General features: G+C 42.7%; 1 protein-coding gene across 1 annotated transcript in view; it reads left to right on the top strand.

The window, feature by feature from the left end:
• Window positions 1–3,790, top strand: part of STK4 (serine/threonine kinase 4) — a 72,473-nt gene extending 68,683 nt beyond the window's left edge. Inside the window, exon 11 of the mRNA XM_074970180.1 lies at window positions 329–3,790. Within this exon, the coding sequence (XP_074826281.1) occupies window positions 329–487 (159 nt within the window). The 3' untranslated portion in view covers window positions 488–3,790. The remainder of the gene's footprint in view (window positions 1–328) is intronic.
• The last annotated feature ends 15,689 nt before the right edge of the window (window positions 3,791–19,479 follow it).

Below are 19,479 nucleotides of genomic sequence, written 5' to 3' on the forward strand. Positions count from 1 at the left end.
CGTGCATGGGGATTGTTGGCAGTAATCCTGGTTATGAAGAGAAAAAGGTGCTTGCTTCCGGATTATGTAAGTGGAAAGGGCTATAGTAACCCATATTTGACACACGTACATTTTACAAGCATGTCACTTACTTGTCCTTTTGTTTCTCAATTACCCCTTCTTGCTTTTTCCTTGGTTAGTTCAGAACCATTTTTCTACCTACTGTTAGGATGCTGTGTGAATATTTATAATCTGTCAGAGCAGAATTCCCTGCAGAAATGTTGATCTTTTCTGTCCAGTATTTGCACAGGCTCTGATGTTGGTATGCATTCTGTTTCCTTTCTGCTAGTTAAAGAGCTGGGGCGTAGAGGAACTTCAGAGGAGACTCTCTGCCCTCGATCCCATGATGGAACAGGAAATTGAAGAGATCCGCCAGAAGTATCAGTCTAAACGGCAGCCAATCCTTGACGCCATCGAAGCCAAGAAACGTCGGCAGCAGAACTTTTGAAAGCGCCACTGGTAGAATAAATGTCCACCCTCTGAAACAATCAGAACCTTGCTTTTATGACTGCCACGCAGATTGATTTCTATTGAAATGTGTTAGCAAAGTAGGGAGCAAAACTTCTGCTCACTTATTTTTCCATAGCACCTTTCTGAACTCAGGAATGCCATTAAGTGGGACATCCTGATGGATGGATAATGGTATGTTTTAATGTTGGATATATTTAAAATAGAAAGTGTATTATTTCAGAGGAGTTATGTTACTGTTTTTAGATTAAACTTGTTTTAAATCAGGGGAACAGATACAAATAAGACTAACGTTGGTTCATTTTCTTGACGTAACTTTCAGTAGTCCATTTTCTTCCCTTTTAATTTAATATGTACTGTGGTGTTTAAAGGCTGCATTTTTTTTTTTTTTTTTTTTGTACAGGCTCAGTTTCAAACATTTTAACTATCTTACTACTGTTAAGGTACCATGGAAAGTGTTAGCAAATTGAAGAGGTCACTGAAAAGAGTAGACAAGAAGATGCAGGAAACTATTCCCACCTTTGGAAAGGAACAAATCTTACTTTTAAAAAGCTTGTAATAAGCCCCATGCCTTACCCGGTGCGCTTTAAGCAAATGTTTTTTGAGACCGTAGTTTTGTCTTGTGAGAACTGTATAAATTAATAGTGGTAGATTAAGCATATTGCTCTATTTCCATCAAATGCTATTCTGCAGTTTAAAAGTCTCTCACTTAAACCAAAAACCAAGCAGAGTTCCAATGTAAAACGCAGCAAATGTCCCTTCATCTGCATCCTGGGAAATATCTTCATTTAGTTCCTACTAGCATTAGAGAGCTAAAAAATTCTGTGTGAACACTCGGGAAATCAGATATTTTTTGCTCCATGAAGGAGAGGATTTAAACATTTCACTAATTATGGTGATTTACAGGGCTTTACAATTTCAAGCCTCCATCTCTAGATGGAAAAATTGCATAATGTTTTACTTAGAGGTCAAGTATGGCAGAAAAGCTAAGCTGAAAATAAAGTTAGGTTACCCAAAAGATTAAACAACAATATATTGATGCCAGAGGAGCTGGGCGACTGAAGTTCCAACTTAACCTGTTCTGCATTTAATATGGCTATGATCAATCTCTCTTCCAGTTTTTCTGGACATACTGGTAAACAGTGTGTTTTCTGTCTGGGATAACTATAGAAAAGTCTGCCTTTTTCATGGTATTAACGAGTTGTGGAAAATCACCAGATCGTACACTTACCATCAGTGTGAATCAGGTTACCTTGAAATGATTTAATAACTTACACTGACATGATGAAGAGCATAACAGAAAAAGTAATCCAGGTATCTCCAGTTATAGATGCAGAGACCTCACAGTGGGTGTGCTGTGCTTCGGCAGCAGTAGAGCAAAGCTAATGTTGGATTTAATTTTAGGATCCACTTGTATCTAGTTATTCCACATAAAATGAAATGTTTGTAAAGAGCAAGTATTTCAAGTATTTTCTCTCTGACAGAGGGCCTACTTTTCAAGTCATCCTTCTGAACCAGACCTTGGTACGACACACACAATTAAATATCAGTTTCCTGAAATCAAATGCTTCTAGTAACAAGAAGGGTTCTAGTCATAGCCGGTGGAAGCATTATAGTTTTAGACCTTGTTTCTTGGGATTGTACCCTCAGCTGCTGTAAATCAGTGAGCTCCGTTGGCATAGGACTCATGCCAATTTACACCCCTGAGGATCTGGCTTTTAATATCTTCAGTTTATTCCTCAGCTGCAAATAGAGCTAATATAACTGACTCCAAGAGCTCAGCAGCCTAGTCAGGCAGACTCTGGAAGGAAAGAGAGGCATAGGCAATGTGTTCTGGCATGACCTGGGAACAATATATTTCATGCATACCCACATTAACAAGCTGTTGGGAAGTTATGACTTTTGATAGCCTCTAATATTGCAAAAGTTTCTAGGATGAAGATCTTGAAAGAAATCAAGTAAATTGAGTTAATCACTTTCACAGCACAAGCTAAATAATTTAAACCTCTGTTTGTGTTAGTAGATGACAATCTTTTAGTAATAAGAATCTGGCAATTTAAATGAACTATGCAGGCTAGTAAGTGCCTGTGTTGACAATACAGCACACTAATAATGCTGGACATACACACACCATCTGCAGTACTTATTAAAAATTAATCCAATGTGTGTGTTTGCTCACTCAAAAATATTTATTAAAGATGCTGAAATGTGGGTTGGGTTTTTTTAGGGCTAATGTTTATTCCATTCCCTTGGTTAAATGAAGCTTCCAGTGACAAGATGCAATTTAATTTTAAATACTGGCTTATGGCTTAGTTACTTCTAGTACATATACATTTTGCCTCTGGCATGATGCACATGTACAATATGAGTGACTTGGTAGCAAGCTACGTGCGTTGCTTACATGTCAAGTAGACCATTCTGTTAGGAATGGTTTCCTTTGTACTATATTTACCACTGATAGACAACTTCTTTCACCAACAGGAAGACATTGAGAAGCCCATGTTTTACTTAAAACACCAAAGTTCAGTGCTTGACTTCAGTTTTCACTTTACTGAGTACATAACTTGATTGCTATAATTAGTGCTTACGACTAAAGACGTGTTAGTGAAATAACTTTCACTGAAATGGTTGCTGATGAAAAAATCCCAGTAAAAGAACCCAAATATGTGAAAGTAAGTGGTCCAATGGTTTAATTTTCTCTTAAATCTGCCTTTAATCCCCATAAGAATTGAGGCTTACAACTAGATTTGCTACTTTTGGAGTTTGAACAAATATGGGAATTTTTTCACCTTCAGGAATTGGTCATTTTAACTAGGGAAAACAGTTCCTGTTTCAGATCCCCTGCAGGAGCCTCATATATGCTCACTCCTTAAATTCCTCCAGCCTGTGACAACTGAGGCTCATATCCTAAGGAAAGGCAATTCAGGCAACATTTTTAAGCAATATGTTCATTTCATTGTGAAATTTTATTCACATGCTTTATGGGTCCATATTCATTGCTGAAAAGTGTTTTGGACAAACTGTCATCTTCACTTTCCAACCTGCAAAGATGCTGATGCTGTCAGTTACGTGAGACTTAATAATGTGAAATTTGTAGCTTTAACTTTTTGTAACAAATTAGTGATACGGGCATAAAGTGCTGACTTGAAATGCTATTTTGTAAGATCTGAGTATTTGTATATATTAGTATTGTCATTAGTTTGTATATGTATGAAATAGTGACTTATTGCATTTCCTTTGAGTTTGATACAGGAGATTTTGTTTGAATAATCTTGCTCAAATATCTTGCCTTAGTTGTTCAAAATGACAAATAAACTGCCCTAACTGAAAGTCATAATGCCTTGACTTTATGTGGAATTTAAAAAATTCTTAATAGTATAGTATTTGCTTGCTTGAGTCAGCACCAGAAACACTGAAAGATCCTCAGATCTTTCAGAGCAGTTTTCTTGAGGATAGGTTGGTTCAGAAATTGGTAACAAGATGTGGAACCTGTTGCCATGAGAGAACTGGTTCCAGTCTACTCCTGTTCAGCAGTGGGCCCATAAATTAACCAGGGGATGACTCTTCAATGACCTAGAAGTTGAGTCCAGTTTCTATTGGACATTTTCCACAGAAATCAGTTAGCACCTTTTGTTAGTCTCTACAGTAGGCAAGTGCATATGGAGACAGAACTCATTCCCTCTGAGGGGTACCTTACACTGCCTCAGCCGCTTGCTGTACCTGCTCTGTGCCTAGGACTTCACTCTCCAAGATCACTTTCACAAAGGGAAAGTGGACATATTACGCTGGGGACTTAAGTGCTTGAAGCCGAGATTTTCAGTGCTACAAAACCCTGGCTCATCTGGCACCTAAACACACTCCACCTGCGTTTTTGCTGTACAAGTTCCATAGGCACCTAAGTTTCTGCCTCTGGGCATACAAACTACTGCCTCCTTCAAGTCATCTGGGCACCTCTCTCATACTGTAGCTCCAGCATGATCCTCAAACCAGGTGAAGATGAGCACTCACCTAGGCTATGGAAGAAGCAGGGGAATGCCTTAGCCCCGAAACTAAAGTTATAAAGGAAGCAGCATGGGGACCACCACAGCCACCGCTGCCTCAAATGCCTTAGATGTCTAAACTGCCTGACTCCAGGAGGAGGATTCATGGCTATGGTTTGCAAGCAGAACTAGGTGTCTCCCTCCAGCCTAGACTTAGATACTTAACTCCTTGAGGGGGGCAGGGTTCAGGATACACCTCATTAGCATCTCCCACTGGTTAGTTTAGGCAGCTCCCTGCTGAGTATGTTGGGTTTCTCAGACACCGCTCTCCAATGAAGAAGGGGTAGGGGGAGAACAGGGCACCTAGACACACATGCAGCTTTTGGGCATTGTAAATCAATGGAATCCTCAAAGCCTAAGTATAGCCATGCTCAGCATCCCTGCGCTTGTTCTTTTGTGGTTCTGGGCCATAAGGCATTGGTGAGCAAGGGAAGAGTTTCTTTATCCAGCTTTATACTTCGTCCCCTGCAGAAGACCTGGGTCTGCCCTCGTTAGTTTAGTTTTACAGTTTCTGGGGATGGAAGATGGACATGTTAGATATACAGAGTTTATAAACTATACATTAACCTAATGGTTCCTCTATCTCTGTAGAGCAGAATGAAATAATTGTTTGGGGGTGGAGGGGTGTATCTGACCATTGGGTCATTTAAAAACATGGGAGCTAACTCATAATTCCTGAGAGCTTGAAATTTGAGTTAGCAGTAAATTAAAGAAACTGTGCTGTCCTCCTTTTCCAGTGCACTCTGTATTATACACCATTTCCTTGAACTGCTGCTGCAGTTGGAAAAATCTCTAATAGAGAAGGATGACAAAGTGAAGCAGAAGAAATTGAATTGATGCTGGCTGCAGAGTCATCATCTTTGGTTAGCCATGCTGGAAGAAATTAAATTAGGCCAGAGCATTTAAACACAATTCCTGAATTAAAGAGTGGGGGACACTGTAGGTATTACAGCAAAATGACCAATGCCTGAAGATGGGGTATAGCATGGGCCTATTCAGAACACAGGTTACTGGCAGATTTTGGAAAGGCAGAATGAAGATAGGAGCTGTGCAACTTCTGCTGTAGCATGGACATCACCTTCGAACTGTTGTGTCTCAAATACTGACTAGTTCACGAGCATAGGATTAATCTAGGAGCATCATTCACACTGCCATCCATAGCTATTTTTGCAAAGTATGTAGCTAGCAAAGGTTCAAGAATGCAGAAGAAGCTTCATGAGCCAGGAGCTGGTACTTAGACCATATGCCCCTGAGCTTTGTCCCATGTAAATGGGAAATATCTGGCAAGATTGGTAGTTATAACACGGGCAGGAGGGCCCTCTCTCCCCTCCTTCTGTGCATCTAAAACAAATAGCACAACCTAGCAGGTTAGAGAGACTTGAAGGAGGTATAAATTAAATGTAAACTCCCAGAACTATTAATGTTGCCCTAACAGGAAACCCTCATCTCCTTTAACCTTTTGATAAGTTTCTAGGGTCACATTCTAATAGTGAGCTGGGAAGTCTTACACACGAGCTCTGTGAAGGGAGGAGAGCCCAGGTCTCCTGGTTCAAATACTGACCTGGGTAGTTCAGCATTTTATCGGGTGCCACAAGAGGAAAGGGCCACAGGATGCTCCTATTCCCAGCCATCCCTCCAGTGGCCTACATTCTCCCTTCGTGCTGGTAAACAAGAGCACAAGGGATGAAGGCTAGAATCGGCTATAGAAACAATGTTTGACAACTCTTCCATCTTGCTCTTGGATCCAGCTATTTTTGTGCCAGAAGGAGAACAAAACCTGCCTCTGCTCTGATGAACAAACACAAAAAGCATGATCAGCAGAAATATCCTCAGTCTCCCAAAACGCCAGTCAGCTACTTCTAAGCACAAATTGATTTAAATCCCTGTTAAGTGGCTAAAGTCCCAGCAGACAGCCAGTTTTTGTTTAAAATATGAATAGAATTTGGCTCCCCCTGCACTCCCAGCCCATGCCACTTCACCACTCTCCCCCTAAAATAAATATGCTAGAGCTGCATGAAGAAAAGGAGGACTTGTGACACCTTAGAGACTAACCAATTTATTTGAGCATAAGCTTTCGGGAGCAACAGCTCACTTCATCGAATGCATACACACTGTAACAAGAGTGATCAGGTAAGGTGAGCTATTACCAGCAGGAGAGCGGGGTTGGGGGTGGACCTGTTGTAGTGATAATCAAGGTGGGCCATTTCCAGCTGTTGACAAGAATGTGTGAGGAACAGAATGGGGGGAAATAAGCATGGGGAAGTAGTTTTACTTTGTGTAATGACACTCGCAGTCTTTATTCAAGCCTAATTTAATGGTGTCCAGTTTGCAAATTAATTCCAATTCAGCAGTCTCTCATTGGAGTCTGTTTTTGAAGTTTTTTTGGTTGAAGAATTGCCACTTTTAGGTCTGTAATCAAGTGACCAGAGAGCTTGAAGTGTTCTCCGACTGGTTTTTGAATGTTATAATTCTTGACATCTGATTTGTGTCCATTTATTCTTTTGCATAGAGACTATCCAGTTTGGCCAATGTACATGGCAGAGGGGCATTGCTGGCACATGATGGCATATATCACGTTGGTAGATGTGCAGGTGAATGAGGCCCTGATAGTGTGGCTGATGTGATTAGGCCCTATGATGGTGTCCCCTGAATAGATATGTGGACACAGTTGGCAATGGGCTTTGTTGCAAGGATAGATTCCTGGGTTACAGAGTAACAGCCGTGTTAGTCTGTATTCGCAAAAAGAAAAGGAGTACTTGTGGCACCTTAGAGACTAACCAAATTTAGTCTCTAAGGTTCCTGGGTTAGTGTTTTTGTTGTGTGGTTGCTGGTGAGTATTTGCTTCAGGTTGGGGGGCTGTCTGTAAGCAAGGATTGGCCTGTCTCCCAAGATCTGTGAGAGTGATGAGTCGTCCTTCAGGATAGGTGGTAGATCCTTGATGATGCGTTGGAGGGGTTTTAGTTGGGGGCTGAAGGTGATGGCTAGTGGCGTTCTGTTATTTTCTTTGTTGGGCCTGTTCTGTAGTAGGTGACTTCTGGGTACTCTTCTGGCTCTGTCAATCTGTTTCTTTACTTCAGCAGGTGGGTATTGTAGTTGTAAGAATGCTTGATAGAGATCTTGTAGGTGTTTGTCTCTGAGGGGTTGGAGCAAATGCGGTTGTATCGTAGAGCTTGGCTGTAGACAATGGATCGTGTGGTGTGGTCTGGATGAAAGCTGGAGGCATGTAGGTAGGAATAGCGGTCAGTAGGTTTCCGGTATAGGGTGGTGTTTGTGTGACCATAGCTTATTAGCACCATAGCGTCCAGGAAGTGGATCTCTTGTGTGGACTGGTCCAGGCTGAGGTTGATGGTGGGATGGAAATTGTTGAAATCATGGCGGAATTCCTCAAGGGCTTCTTTTCCATGGGTCCAGATGATGAAGATGTCATCAATGTAGTGCAAGTAGAGTAGGGGCATTAGGGGACAAGAGCTGAGGAAGCGTTGTTCTAAGTCTGCTATAAAAATGTTGGCATACTGTGGGGCCATGCGGGTACCCATAGCAGTGCCGCTGATTTGAAGGTATACATTGTCCCCAAATGTGACATAGTTATGGGTGAGGACAAAGTCACAAAGTTCAGCCACCAGGTTTGCCGTGACAGTTCCTGATGGCTTGTTGTCCATCTTTTTGTGGAATGTTGGTGTAGAGGGCTTCTACATCCATAGTGGCTAGGATGGTGTTTGCAGCCCAACACCGTCCTTTATTGCAGCATCCTTTGCCGGCGACTTGGTTGGTCAATGCAGCTGAATGGCATCCCAAGCCTCCTTCCTTTTAATAAGTGGTTTGTTAAAATGGGGGATGTCCTGACCATTAAAAAAGTTGAACTATAAGAATTATTTATGCTAAACCGCCAGTGTCACTTAGCTACCATTCACAGGATATAGGAATGATCCTGCTACAAATATGCCAAAGACTTACCAAGTTTCCCTTTTATTAAAAAGTAAAAGGTGGTTACAAGGAGGAGGAAGAAAATTTGTTTTTCTCAACCTAAGGGTAGGACAAGAAGCAATGGGCTTAAATTGCAGCAAGGGCGGTTTAGGTTGGACATTAGGAAAAAACTTCGTAACTGTCACGGTGGTTGAGCACTGGAATATGTTGCTTTGGAAGGTTGTGGAATCTCAGTCATTGGAGATTTTTAAGAGCAGGTTAGAAAAATACCTGGCAGGAATTGTCTAGATAATTAGTCCTGCCATGAGTGTAGGGGACTGGACTAGATGCTCTCTAGGTCCCTTCCAGTTCTGGGATTTGGAGCTGTCTAACATCTTGATGGACTCATGATTTGGTTGCATGCATGTTTGTTGGAACGCAGTATCCTGCTCTGTCTGCTCCCTTGTTTGTATTATTGTCGTCGTACTTTTTTCTCTCTGTTGAATGTTTACACACAATAGTCCAAAATCCTTCCTAGCCAGCTTCCTGAGTAGCTTAAACCTATGGTCTATCCAAGAACCTCAAAGAGATAGTTAAAGGGAGAACTTGAAATTTAGTCAAAAATTTTTAGAGTGGTTTTAATTAAATTTGTTACCGATGCTTAAAATGCTATTACTCATGTCATGGATATAGAACTGGACACATGCAACCATGCACATGGGAGGACTCCCTTAACACTAGAAAAATGAGTGAATATTTGTATTACAACTATCGCAATAAATGCAAAATGTAAAGTATAACATTGTTTCTCGACTGATTGCTATTGGACTCCAGAAGGCCCCCACTGGAGATAAAACACAGGCAACAGGCTGATTTCATATCTATACCATGGAATTGTGTAAGACTACAGAAATACTGGGAAAATATGCAAACAGCAAATGAACCGTGGGAGAACTGAACATTTTTCCACTGCATCCAAAGATGTTCTCTTGGAGACCCTGCCTGAAGATTGCATGAGAATATAAATATTTCTTTGAGAAACAGCAATCTTATGTATTGCACAGCAATGGAAACCAAAAAGAATCCCAGTGTTACAGGCATGGATTTCAGCAGGCTCCAGCACACCACCACTGAACAGCTTGTTCAGAAACCGAGATACAACTCTGGGAAAATTAAGGAGTCCTGAGCTAGGGACAATGGTATAAAATGGACTCTTCCATGCATTGTGCATGCAGAGAACTCAGCTACAGAACACACTCATCTGCAAAGAGCTACTTGTTTATCTGCATGATCTCTACCAGAAGCGCTAGGATATTCCTTTATATGCACCTTGCAAAAACAAACTGTAAAGACCACTTCACCCACCCGTGTCCTCCCTACCATCTGTTGTGGTTTTACAGTAAAATTTTCCTATTTATTTTATGTTCACACTCCCCCCTTGCTGTGTGAAAGGCACACAAAAACAAGAGAAATCTGACAGACTACACACGGAATGCTATCAAATGCATAAAGCAAATAAACTGCAAAAATATTTTCCTTTAGCAGAATTTTCTATATTAGTGTGGCTAATTCATAATTTTATTAGGAGGCTGGAGAGATCTGATGTTTTGCTTAAAACCCCGGCACTTAGAGAGACATGACTAAGAGAATCTCAGCTTTCATATTAAAAAAGGAGTTTCTAGCCCTCATTGCTGTAGAGAAAAGTCTGATGTCACCCACCTGCAACAATTTAAAGGCTCAAAAACCAGAAAGCAAATAACCCCAAATGTGTGGGATTTGCTTGTTTTTAATCTCATGAGTTTTTGCGGGGCCTGACTCATAGTTTTTGAGCATTTGAGGTAGGTAATACAGTGATAAAAGGTAATTAAATTAACTCTCCTTTTAATCTTAGTTTTATAACCTTTAGCTAGAAGAAAACACTTAATCCGATTACCTTTTCATCATCATCTCAAGGCAAACTAATCAATATCAATCAACCATTTTTTCCTCAGCCTGGAGAGCAGCTTTTGTAGCAACAACTTGATAAAGTGTTTAATTGATTTACCTACTGTCCCACATGAAAATACAATCAGTTTTATGAAAAGAGATTAGGGAATTTGATTAGCAAAATTATGAAGACGGCACCATCATGACAATGTTTACTTAAGGGGCCCCATGAAAGCGAGCGAGTCTGGTACTGTTCTTACAAATTATGCTTTCAACCCTACAGCTGGTTTTTGCACTTGGATTCATGCAGTGAAGCATGGTGGGTAACACAATGGGCTATAATCAATCACTTATTTTTTTGAGTCACACAGTCCATCCTTCATGCTCTGACTTCTTTCTAGCTCTGACAAACTCTAGCACCACACATTTTATCTCGGATGCTAGCCATTAGGGTTTCCCAATAGGCTTCCAATCCTGATATAATTACTTAGTAATACAACCCTTTGCATCCTCACAAAGAGCTGGAGAGGCTCAAATCATCCTAATCCTTCAATCTCATTCTGTGGTTCTCAACTGAGCAAAGTGCCCTTTGAAGACAATGGTGGTTTTGCTCAATTGAGGGCGGCAGAATTTGCCCCAGGTGTTACTGGTTTTGCTCTAGCACTAGGGTTCAGACAGGTTTTCCATTCGAAACTCTGGTAAAGATAGGGTAGCATTGTCATTTCATAGAGCACAGTAGGCTAGAATTTAAACAAGGTGTTTTTATATATAATTTTTTTCTAGCTGTAAAGTAGGAGAAAATTAAATCCCAGTTTGTTGCTAATCATTTGGTCAATTCTAGCTAAAAAGACAGCTTGATAACTCTTTAAACAGTAGAGGCCTACACTTCCCTCCCTATACATTGCAATTCCTTCCCTGGGGACAGGTGCTCTAGAAGCCAGAAAGGTGGTTTCAAAGTCCTGTAGAAGTCAGAGTATCAGGAACCACTCCAGCTCTTCTGAGTTTGTCATTTGAGCTGTCTGCCTGGAACATTAAGGACAAAGAGTCAATGTCAATGCAGAGAGTCTCCTAGGAGAAGAGCGTGGGTTTGGGTTTTTGGAAAGCAGCAAGGGCTACTTCAGAGATACAGCTGATTGATTCTGCCAACTGTACAACGCCAACAGCAAAAAGGTATGCTGGGGAAAAGTTACGATAAAAGAGGGCAAGCTTGTGCTGTAGAGCATGAGTAGGAGACCGACACAAAAGGAGGGTATTCCTGGTGGATTGTTATATCACAATTAAAGTGGGGTTGCTAATAGTTAACCCTCACAGGTCATTGTACGGTGTAACTATCTGATGCTTGTGCAGTTCTCTGAGGGTATACAGCACTATCTCAGTGCTCGGTCATTATTCCAGACTATTAGTTTATCTGGGGGGCGGCACTTCCAGACCTATGAGCAAGATGGACCACAAAGCGTTTTCTGACTATTGTTAAAAGCAGGGGTGACCACAGCCTGGGCGTTACACAGCTTGGCTTTGATATGGTGATGCTGGCATGGAGGCTCCAGGGCCTGGCTCGCAAGGCTCAACATGCACCCAGCAGACTGTCTGGCACCTGGGATTTTCCGTGAGCAACACCTTCATAGAAAAGAAGGTGGCTGCCCTTCTGCTCCATTGTGCGACCGATCCTGCGCCCCTGCCTCCTGTGAGCAATGCTTTTGATGTCCATAGAATTGCTTGTCTGAGTACAGGTTGCAGGAGGAACCACCAGGTGGCTAAACTTTGGAGCCCTAGGAGGCATATTTCAAATAAGGCAGCAGTGTATTAGCTACTTGATCTCTAGTACAGTTTAAGTTACTCCGCATTTCATTATCCGCAAGGACCCCGATCAGCTGGGTTTAATATCTAATGAGCTGAGGGGAAGCAAAGAAGTCCAGAAGTAAGATACGAGTATCTGAATCTAGATGCTTTTCTGTCCCCTAGATCGTTCGAGAGTTGGGGTTCTCACAGCCCCTCTAGAGGAAGAATATAGCAATAGCATTCACTGAACTTCGGGTCAGGTCTGTATTGTAATTCCGGGAGCCTGCCAGGAGTCCGTTTTCAATCGGCAAAAAGTAGTAGATGCCCACAGAGATTTTCATTTGGTTTCACTTTCGTGACAGGGGCTGAGGTGACGTGGAGCATAAGGTTCAGGGAGTGCAGAGCAAAGCACCTGCTTGTAAAGGTGAGTGACTGTCAGGGTGTTCTACATTGTCCTGGGCACCCTACAGAATCCCCTTCACCCTTAGGTCCTGGGTGCTGCTGGCTGGGAAGTTACTGGTTAATGCTACACTTACCTATAGCTCAGCTGGGTTAGTCAGCCACCTCACTGTCAAGTGGCAGACATAATGCCTTATCTAGCTATCTGTTGAAGAGTCCAAGATCTATGATTGCTGTTTCCTTTGGTCTCTCTGAGGTACTTACATGGCTCCCCACAGCACTGCAGTGTCTGAGCATCTCAGGCTCGGCTGTATTTACCCTTGTAACACCCTGTCAGGTAGGCAGTGCTGCCATCCCCATGACAGACGGGGAACATCACAGAGAGGCTTAGGCCCGGATCCACAAAGAGAACTCAGCATTGCAAGGCTGAGAATCATGGTGCCCAATTCATAAGTGCCTGGGGAAAAAAAAGAGTCACAGGAACACCGCTGCAATGCACAATGCCTGAGAGACAGCCAGGCTGTACAGTGCCCAGGGAAAGAGGTGCCTTACAATGCTATCCACAAAAACCAGCACGCTAGCTGGGGAGCCACCGAAACGAACCAAGGGGAGAGGCCACTGTGAGCAGGTGGCCTAAGCCCCACCCTTCTCTCAGAAATAGGTGTGCAAGTCCAGGCTGCAGGCAGGTGCTTCTTCTGGGAATGAGTCAGGTGCCTGCTTTGTGCTACTCAAAATGGCTAGAGAAGGAAGAGGATATATAACTTTCCACCCAATAGTTACAGCCCTCACCTGGGATGTGGAGACCCCAGGTTAGTTCCCCTAGAAGGAGGAAAGGAACTGAACCCAGGGGAGAGTTCTAACCCCTGGGCTAAACGCCACACATACGGTGGGCAGCAGCACTGCCTGTTCAGGCCAGGTTTTGAACGGGAACAGCTACGACAAGTGCGTTCAGAGGATGCCTACTCACAGGAAACTTAAGTGGCCAAACACCTGTCTCCCCCACGTTTGTGGATTGCTCTGGGGCTTAGGTGGGAGATGGGCATCTGGCTGCCTGGAGGGAGGCAGCAGCGCACACGCCCAATGGCCGAAACAAAGGCACCAAGGGAACTTTTCCACTGAAGACATAGGTGCTGAGTGAGTGGAGAGACTCACAGGGTTTGACAGAAGTTTGGATCACAGCGGAGTCAAGACTGGGACTTTAGTGCCTACGTCTCTTTATGGATCTGGGCCTAAGTGGCCTGCCCAAGGTATTACAGGACAGCTGGCAGACCTGGGTTCAGGTACAAAAAATTGCAGGCTAGCTCTAACCAGTGGGATCTCCTTCCTCTCACGGGATAATCCTTCCTCTGTTTAACTATTATCACCAAAAATCCAAGGCCTTCTCACAGGCCTACATACTGCAGGAGAATGTCAATGTGTATTATTTTCTCCGTTTCCTACCATCTTGTGATTCTCCCTAGGCCAGTAAGAGGTACAAGAAAGGCAGCAGGTATTTTTCCTGTCGTGGACATCAGGCAAACCTTAGCCTGACTGGCACATGGCTCAAAGGAACAACAGTTTTTCCTTTATGTTGGTATGGTTCAGGAGCAGGGGGACCAGTTCCTTAATTGGTCTGAATACAGAGGGCCCGAGAGCTCTTGCCTCCTTGCTGCTAAATTGTAGCTATGCCATTAGTGGTTAATCTGCTAGCTTCACACATAAGCACATCGCAGAGAGAAATAGTTGGGAACAGAGCAGTGGTTCTCAGCCGGGGTACACACAACCCTGAGGGTATTCAGAGATCTTCTGGGGGGTAAAATCAACTCCTCTAGATATTTGCATAGTTTTACAACAGGCTCCATAAAAAGCCCTAGAGCAGTCACTACAAACTAAAATTTCCTACAGGCAATGACTTGTTTGTACTGCTCTATAAAGTAAAATATTTATATTCTAGTTGATTTTATAATTATACAGTAAAAAGGAGAAAGTAAGCAATGTCAGTAATAGTGTGCTGTGACACTTTTGTATGTTTGTCTGATTTTGTAAGCAAGTAGTTTAAGAAAAGTGAAACTTGAGGCATGCAAGAAAGACAAATCAGACTCCTGAAAGGGGTACTGTAGTCTGTAAAGGCTGAGAGCCACTGGCTTCTATAAAACCCACTAGTCTTTTACTGCAAAGATGCCTTTAAAGAGGTTGCTAATATTGATAAATGCAAAGTAATGCACATTGGAAAACATAATCCCAACTATACATACAAAAGGATGGGGACTAAATTAGCTGTTACCCCTCAAGAAAGATCTTGGAGTCATTGTGGATAGTTTTCTGAAAACATCCACTCAATGTGCAGCGGTGGTCAAAAATGTTAACAGAATGTTAGGAATCATTAAGAAAGGGATAGATAAGACAGAAAATATATTGCCTCTATATAAATCCATGGTATGCCCACATCTTGAATACTGTGTGCAGATGTGGTCACCCATCTAAAAAAAAAAAATATTGGAATTGGAAAAAATTCAGAAAAGGGCAACAAAAATGATTAGGGGTATGGAACGGCTGCCATATGAGGAGAGATTAATAAGACTGGATTTTTCAGCTTGGGAAAAAAGACTACCAAGGGGGAATATGATAGAGGTCTATAAAATCATGACTGGTGTGGAGAAAGTAAATAAAGTGTTATGAGAAGGAGTAAATAACAAGAACTAGGGGTCACCAAATGAAATAAATAGGCAGCAGGTTTAAAAAACAAAAAAACCCAAACAAACGGAAGTAATTTTTTTTCCACACAATGCACAATCAACCTGTGGAACTCCTTGCCAGAGGATGTTGTGAAGGCCAAGATATAACAGGGTTCAAAAAAGAACTAGATAAATTCATGGAGGATAGGTCCATCAATGGTTATTAGCCAGTATGGGCAGGGATGGTGTCCCTCACCTCTGTTTGTCAGAAGCTGGGAATGGGCGACTGGGGATGGATCACTTGATAATTACCTGTTCTGTTCATTCCCTCTCGGGCACCTGGCATTGACCACTGCTGGAAGACAGGCTACTGGGCTAGATGGACCCAGTATGGATGTTCTTATGTTTAAGTAGCTGAAACAGAGGTTATGACAACAATGTCTGTTTTTAAATTTAGCCCTTTCTATTTTTAGGTCAGAAGGTTCCCACCAGACTTGGGTTAAAGGTTGATTTTAAAGCAGGGCAGGTTACTAGGAGAAACAGCTACACACAGTTGCAGCCTTCTGGAACCACATTTACCAGATGGAGAAGGAGGAAGCCACCACTCAGTTTAAAGCCTTCCATTCCTGATAGTTTACAGAGCCCCAGGAGTGCACAGCCTCTTAAAACACAACCCTGCAAATTGCTTCTTTGTTTCCAATAGCTTCTGATAGGCCTGTGAAGTCAGAACAGCCTTTTCATGGGATGAGGGAGCCAGAGTTCAAATGGGGCTTGCTTTATACCTAGGAAATGCAACATTAGTTTTTAATGTTAAGGATCCTTTCCATGCATGTCTCACACCCAGGTGCCTGGCACACGTTCACTCCTATTCACAAGGCTTTGGAACTACTAATCCATGATTTCACACCCTGCAGATATGACAGACAGTTTAATGAACTAAGTGTAAATTACTGGTGGGGTGGCTGATCCTAAATTTACCAGGAGGTAAAATCTAAGTATCTCAGCAATGTGTAAGGTCCCTTAGCCTGCCTTCTAGGGGAAAGGCAGTGGGAGAGACACAGTTACTTCATAAAAAGAAAAAAGAAAACGAGTACTTGTGGCACCTTAGAGACTAACCAGTTTATTTGAGCATGAGCTTTCGTGAGCTACAGCTCACTTCATCGGATGAAGTGATGAAGTGAGCTGTAGCTCACGAAAGCTCATGCTCAAATAAACTGGTTAGTCTCTAAGGTGCCACAAGTACTTGTTTTCTTTTTACGAATACAGACTAACACGGCTGTTACTCTGAAACAGTTACTTCAGGTTTCAGAGTAGCAGCCGTGTTAGTCTGTATTCGCAAAAAGAACAGGAGGATTTGTGGCACTTTAGAGACTAACAAATTTATTTGAGCATAAGCTTTCGTGAGCTTATGCTCAAATAAATTTGTTAGTCTCCAAGTCTCCTTTTCTTTTTACAGTTAATTCAGTTGCCCTAGGAGAGCTCTCAGGATGTTAACTCCACTTTACAGGTATCCATGCTATGGAACTAGACGTGTTTAGCCCAAACAGCTTGGGGTGTGTGGTGTGTCTGTGTAGAGAGGGGGCATGGCAAGAAGACAAGAAAAAGATGAATTAACCCAGTCAGGACTAGGGCCCAGATTCTCCAAGCTATTTAGGTGTCAGCAACAGACACCTCACTCTGTTCCAGCTCACTGACATTCCCTTGTAAATACTCACAAGTGTCTAAGGCTGCTTTTAAAGGAGCTTGTCACAGGCACCCCCCTTCTATGACTCTCTCTCTGCAAATCAGGAATCAGACCCGTGTACCATGTGGTACCCAACAGGGCATTGCCATGAATATGCTGGTTTGCTGTATCCATCAAGTCATTCTGGAAATAGGTTGGCTGAAACTTCAATAGCTGGGGGCAAACTTCCTAACGGTCCCAGCCCAAACAAGCCAATTTAATTTTGCACAACATTAAAGCTCTGAGCTGCCCCAGAAAGAGAACCAGGCTGCAGAGTGGGTCACTTAGATCTTTAATAAAATATACAGTTTGCATTCCATGCATAGATATAAAATTACTTTACATGCTTTTTAATTTGCATAATTCTTTCAGTTAACACGGTTTTCACATTTAAATACATTTTGCTACTGGAATATTTAAGGAGTGAAGGGAAACCCCCTTCTTTTATTGTGTAGTAGGAGCTGGTAGACTCCCAGACCAGAAGGGTAATTCCTCAGTGATCACTTCTCACTGAGAGAATGAGTGAGGCTTGGATCACAGCGATGTTGATTTCTTCATACTGGAAGACTCTGATGAATAATATCAGTCTAGCTGCCTTTCATTGCTCAATGTCTCTCTTGGAACAAGTTTACAATGCACCCATGTTGTCCTTCCTGCGTGGATTTGAAAGGACTAAACAGTTGTTTCTCGTTGTCTAACTTCTCCCTCTGAGCAGCTGCTCCTATGCTGCCGTGTTGCTGAGAGCTGCCATCCCTACAGCTGAATGAAAATCGGCAGGGGTTGTTGGCAGGGGTTTTAGGCCCAGATTTTCGCACATGCACATTTGATCCCTTTGAATCAGTTAGCAGTTGTGTGCCCGTGTGCGCTACCCTAGCTGCCTGCACAGATGGCCAGTTGGGACATCTCATTGCAGAAACTACACACTTTGGTTATTCATCTGCACAGATATGACAACCAGGGCTTCATGGATTTGTGACCATATTATGTTCTGAGACCTTTAAATGATGGAGCATCCACATTGTCCTCCAAAAATCTGACTTTTAAAAAAAAAAAAAAAATACATTTCACTATTCAAGCAAATACTCAAACTATAGAGCCTGGGATAAGAAAAATATCTGTGTGATTAACACTGAGCCAGGAGCTCTTCTATCAGCAACCCTAATAGGAAACCCCTGTGTGTGTGTGTCTATTTGATCCCTCGGTCTGCAGCCTTTACTGTATTTCCTGTCCGGTCAGTAATCTGCAACATCCTAGCACCCAAAGTGATTCTAGGCTTGAACTCATGGCAGCTCCCTGTACTGGTGAACTCAAAACATAACAGGCCAAGTCCTCAGTTCCCCTCCCTGGTAGTTGGGGTCCCCTAACAGAGGGGAATTCTGGCATGGCATAAAGCTGGCTCTATGGCGTCTACTCCCAGCTCCCACCTCTCTACCAGTGTAAGGAGCTGGAAGGGATGTGACACTCCAGCAGTCTCTAGCTGGCAGAGTGGTCCCTGCTGGACCAGTCCCCAGCCCACCCTGGGATCAGAGGAACAAAGAGGTGGCTCAGAATCAACTTTCCCAGCTCCTCACATCCCACACTGAGCCCAGCTCAGCCAGACCCAAAGATAAAGGCTGTAAGTATCAAGCTGTGTTTCTGCAGCAAGAAAGCTGCCTATTAAAACCCAGCATCCTTGGCCTCTACATGAAGAGTCCCCTCTCTACAGGGCTCTGCTTGGTTTCCAGGGAAACACCCTCTCCCCAGCATCAAGGTGCACAGATACTATAGTGATCAGGGACCATAAAAGGGAAAGCAGATTCCCCAGTCAAGGAGTCCCTGTAGCAATGGTTCATTCACAAGTAGATGGTGAGAGCTCAGATAGCAATTGGTCCCAGGCTTTAGGAGGAGGCTTGGCAGGGAGCCCAGGACCATGCACCATGGATGGCAATAAATTATAATCAGAACATCTCAGTTTAAAACAACAACCACTTATTAATTCTAATGCATCCTGAGGTCTAGTCTTGTCACTTTCCCCTTTAGTTCTAACCTGCTTTTCCTGATCTTGGTGGCTGCAGAGTGATTAAATCATCCCTAGAAGTCAATATTGAAGGTAAATGTAATGTAATTTTTTTTGGCTGAGGCCATGGAAACAAATTGGCTGTGGCTACAAGAAAATTTTTAGAGCTTTGACCTTCCCAATGCCCCTTCCCTTGATCCCCCCGGCCATACTGGCTCAGAAAATGATGCTTGTTGGTATGCTCCAGTGGAGGGCATGCAATCAAAGTATTTCCATTTGCATATAATTCATTTATAACATTAAGGGCAGATTTTCAAGGCTTATAGTTAAGCAATTGCAGGCCTGATTGGCACAGGCATTTCCTGCAACTCAGGTCACTGCAAACACAAATGGCTGGCTCTGGTCACCTGCACATTGACCCAATATGCATAGGTGTGTTAACAGTGCACAGAGATACAGTTACACCCCCATCTTCATACACTCAGTGTGGAGTAGCACAGAAGTCTCATTCCATCCCGACCCACCCCCACCTTCTAAGCTTTGCACAATGCT

The sequence above is a fragment of the Natator depressus genome, chromosome 13, assembly GCF_965152275.1.
Source record: "Natator depressus isolate rNatDep1 chromosome 13, rNatDep2.hap1, whole genome shotgun sequence".
NCBI classification, from domain to species: domain Eukaryota; kingdom Metazoa; phylum Chordata; order Testudines; family Cheloniidae; genus Natator; species Natator depressus.